This window comes from Protobothrops mucrosquamatus, unplaced genomic scaffold (assembly GCF_001527695.2).
Source record: "Protobothrops mucrosquamatus isolate PMUCROS unplaced genomic scaffold, P.Mucros_1.0 scaffold1266, whole genome shotgun sequence".
NCBI lineage: Eukaryota > Metazoa > Chordata > Lepidosauria > Squamata > Viperidae > Protobothrops > Protobothrops mucrosquamatus.
The window spans coordinates 196,552-197,943 of record NW_015387472.1 but is presented as its reverse complement, the minus strand read 5'-3'; the positions used below and the strand labels follow the sequence as shown (position 1 = coordinate 197,943).

General features: G+C 36.7%; 1 protein-coding gene across 1 annotated transcript in view; it reads left to right on the top strand.

Moving 5' to 3' along the window:
* Window positions 1-839: 839 nt before the first annotated feature.
* The window catches only part of LOC107292115 (sodium-dependent neutral amino acid transporter B(0)AT3-like), a 33,489-nt gene continuing 32,936 nt past the window's right edge, over window positions 840-1,392 (top strand). Inside the window, exon 1 of the mRNA XM_015821173.1 lies at window positions 840-993. Coding sequence (XP_015676659.1) covers window positions 840-993 — 154 coding nt within the window. The remainder of the gene's footprint in view (window positions 994-1,392) is intronic.

The following is a 1,392-nucleotide window of genomic DNA, read 5'->3' as shown; positions in this document are numbered from 1 at the left end:
GCTGTTTTATGACTCGTGGACTTCAACTCCCAGAATTCCTGAGCCAGCCATGCTGGCTCAGGAATTCTAGAAGTTGAAATCCACGAGTCATAAAACAGCCAAGGTTGCCTACCCCTGCCATTGACTTTGCTTGTCAGTAGGTCACAAAAGTGGATCGCATGACCCCAGGACACTGCAACTGTCATAAACATGAGTTAGTTGCCAAGCTTCTGAATTTTGATCACATGACCATGGGGATGCTGCAATGGTCGTAAGTGTGAAAAATAGTCATAAGTCGCTTTTTTCAGTGCTGTTGTAACTTTGAACAGTCTCTAAATGAACTGTTGTAAGTCAAGGACTACCAGTACCAAAAATTAAACCTGACAGATATCCTTATTAAGAAAATGCTTGCATGAAATTAAATATTCACATTAGGGAGTGTGTTTGTATGGGCATGCACATATCCACCGAATTAAAATGAACAGAGAAAGACATGCATATATTTGAAACCACTGTGCAATTATAAAATATTCAAAGTACTTTTATCACATTAGGTTGGTGTTCAGTTACTTTATGAACACTATTCATAGTCCACATAAGTCTATTTGCCATTTAATAAGCTTAAGGTGATCCTAAGAAAACAGAGCAGAAGCTTTGGTTATCTTTATGTGCCCAAACATTTCTGATGTTTTGTGTGTACATAAGTTGCTAAGTACTCTTTCTTAGATTCTTTTGGTGTGATGTCAGAGATGGAAAGTTCCGCATCCATTGTTCAAAATCTGTCAGGCAAATAATGAGGTTCAAAGACTGCTACTTACTTCAGAAGGAAGAGGCGATAAAGGAAAAATAAGGTGGTGAAGATGTCAGAAGTATCTCTGGATAACACAATCTCTGAAGATGAGAAAAGGCCACATTGGGATAATAAAATGCAATATCTTTTAAGCTGCATTGGATTAGCTGTAGGCTTTGGAAATGTATGGCGTTTTCCCTATTTGTGCCAAATTTATGGTGGAGGTAAGAGAAAATTAGAAAACTAGACCTAAGATATTCCCACTTATTCTTCTATTGTGTCTACATGTGTCCTTCAAGCTTCTTCACTAAAAAAAAGCCAAATCCATTATTTTAGTTCAATGAATTATAATAATGGAACTGAAAATTAGTCTCTGAAATCTTACAATCTGTTGTGAATCTTCCAAGGCTAAAAGGCATCGGAGACTAGTCAGTTAAGTATAAGAATACAAGGTATAACTATCAAGGTGCCTAATTTCATGTTAACTGAAGAGAGAGAGATAATGAATGAAAGGTTTATTTGAGGAAGGGAAATTGTAGTAGTCTAATTATTAGTTAGATTTTAAAAGCTGAAGTATCAGAAGACACCACAGTAGCAAGTGTCCCATCTGTTCTCTGCTCTTC